Genomic DNA, 2,670 nt, shown 5'->3' with positions numbered 1-2,670 from the left:
CCCCCTCCCCCTTCAGCCTGCCCCTCTCTCCCCCCCCCCAACAGGATGAAGACGAGCAAGAGAGATTTGACCGGATGCAACAGGAAGTGCTGCCTTTCTGCCCAGCTTCCGTTTCCTTCTATAACGCCAAAGCAAAGGTGGACCGCAAGGTAAATCGCCCAGGTGGGCCCCCAGGATGGCCCCTTGTCCGAAGGGTCCCACAGGTAGTTAACATACGACCACAGTTGAGCCCAAAATTTCTGTTGCTAAGTGAGACAGTTAAGTGAATTTTGCCCCGTTTTACAACCGTTCTTGTTCCAATTGTTAAGTGAATCATCGTTGCTTAGTAAATCCGGCTTCCCCCATTAACTGCTTGTCAGAAGGTCACCAAAGGGGATCACGTGACCCAGGACACTGCGACCGTCATAAACACGGGTCAGTGGCCAGGCAGCTGAATTTCGATCACGTGACCACGGGGGTGCTGCAACAGTCGTCAAGGGTGAAAAAACGGCCCTGATTCCCTTTATCTCAAGTGCCCAAACAGTCACTAAACAAACAGTTGTAAGCCGAGGACTACCTATAATATAAACACCCCATCTCTCTCTCTCTCTCTCCCCCTTCTTCTTGTGAAAGCACAAGTATTCCCGGGCCATGACCGCCTTCGAGCAAATGAGGAAGAAGCCGGGATCCGTTCAAGCCGCGGTGAAGAACAAGCCTCCATCCGTCCTGGACATCGTGTAGCCGAAGCGAGAACGATGGCCGGGCTCATTTCTTACAAGAAGAGAGTAAAACACTCAGCGGCTGTGCAAGTCACAACTTTATTTTTATTTTTATTTTTTTGCCTGTAAATGTTCAGAATTAGCACTATAATAAATCTTTTGAGGATTTCTACGCATTCATAAACACACCAGGGGCCCCCGGTGGCTGGCTTCATCCAAGTAGTATTAACAGGGGTGTAGTAGTGATTAGTTGAATTTGCGAAACAACACCCATCTGGGAAAATTGCCAACACTTTGGAGGTGAGACTTCAGATTTCAGGAGCAACTCGACAGACTTGAACCCTGGGACACGTTCAGTAAAATGCACTTCAGTGTTGAGAAAAGTGAGGTTTTTACACTCTGTGCCAGGGGTAGGCCCACCTTGGCTCTTTTATGACTCGTGGACTTCAACTCCCAGAATTCCTGAGGCAGCCATTGCTCAGCTAGGAAACTCTCCCTTTCCCCTCAGAATGGCTGGCTCAGGAATTCTGGGAGTTGAAGTCCACGAGTCATAAAAGACCCAAGGTGGCCTAGCCCTGACTTAGGCAATGTGGAGTTCTAGAATCGGAGGTGCCTGACTCAATACAGGCAGTCCTTGACTTACGACAGTCCATTTAGTGATCATTCAAAATTGCAGCAGCGCTGAAAAAAATGTGACATAGGGCCGTTTTTCACCCTTAATGACCGTTGCAGCACTCCCCATGGCCACGTGAACAAAATTCAGATTCTTGGCGACTCATATTTACGACGGTCGCGGTGTCCCAGAGTCACGCGATCCCCTTTGGCGACTTTCCGACCAGCAAAGTCCATGGGGGAAGCCGGGTTCACTTAACGACTGTGCGACTAACTTTAACAACTGCAGTGATTCGCTTAACAACGGGTGGTGAGAAGGGTTGTAAAATGGGGCAAAACTCACTCAACGAACGTTTCACTGAGCAACGGAAATGTTGGACTCGGTTGTGGTCCTAAGTCGAAGACTACCTATATCAGGAGCTCTGTGGGAGAGTAAATACCTCTTTTATTTTTTATGGAGATAAATGATAAGGATTTGTAGCTGGTGTAAACGCCCAGAGTGATTTTACATTACGGTAAGAAAGTCAAATCTTGTAAGCCGCCTGGAACAATTTTGTGCAGGTAATCCTCGACTTAACGGCCGTTCATTCAGTGACTGTCCGAAGTTAACAACGGCACTGAACAAAACCACCCACCCCCACTTTTCACCCTTATGACCTTTGTGAATGATCAAATGACCAGAAGTCAAGAGGCTAGTCAGCCAAGTCATTTTTATTTATTTATTTAGTAATTCAATTTATATCCCGCCCTTCTCCTTACCGGACTCAGGGCGGCTAACAGCCTTATAAAACAATGCAACAATAAATACCTAATTTAAAACCAAATTAAAAAGAAATATTTGTTATGGCCTATATCATTAAAATTTCTCTTAAAAAACCCCACTAAAAATTCCCCTAGGCCAATCCCGCTTGTTGGAAGAGCCATGTCTTTAGGGCGCGGCGGAAGGAGGGGAGATCCGGGATCACCCGGATCTCTGGGGGTAGTTCGTTCCAGAGGGTGGGAGCTCCCACCGAGAAGGCCCTCCCCCTTGGGGTCGCCAGCCGGCACTGTCTGGCTGACGGCACCCTGAGGAGGCCCGCTCTGTGGGAGCGTACCGGCCGGTGGGAGGTAACCTGCGGCAGAAGGCGGTCTCGGAGATATTCAGGTCCGATGCCATGGAGAGCTTTGAAGATGATGACCAACACCTTGAAGCGCACCCGGAAGGCCACCGGCAACCAGTGCAGCTCGCGCAGCAGCGGTGTTACATGGGAGCGACGAGTCCCTCCCAACACCGCCCGCGCGGCCGCATTCTGGACCAGTTGGAGCCTCCGGGTGCTCCTCAAGGGGAGCCCCATGTAGAGAGCATTACAGTAGTCCAGGC

At 49.7% G+C, this 2,670-nt stretch overlaps 1 protein-coding gene across 1 annotated transcript in view; it reads left to right on the top strand.

Annotated features, from left to right (window-relative positions):
• Positions 1 to 727, top strand: part of KIF9 (kinesin family member 9) — a 29,642-nt gene extending 28,915 nt beyond the window's left edge. The window contains 2 exon segments of the mRNA XM_029283800.1: positions 17 to 149; positions 613 to 727. Coding sequence (XP_029139633.1) covers positions 17 to 149; positions 613 to 720 — 241 coding nt within the window. The 3' untranslated portion in view covers positions 721 to 727.
• Positions 728 to 2,670: the final 1,943 nt, after the last annotated feature.

This window comes from Protobothrops mucrosquamatus, unplaced genomic scaffold (genome assembly GCF_001527695.2).
Source record: "Protobothrops mucrosquamatus isolate PMUCROS unplaced genomic scaffold, P.Mucros_1.0 scaffold235, whole genome shotgun sequence".
In the NCBI taxonomy this organism is placed as follows: Eukaryota; Metazoa; Chordata; class Lepidosauria; order Squamata; family Viperidae; genus Protobothrops; species Protobothrops mucrosquamatus.
This window is presented reverse-complemented; position numbering and strand designations above follow the sequence as displayed.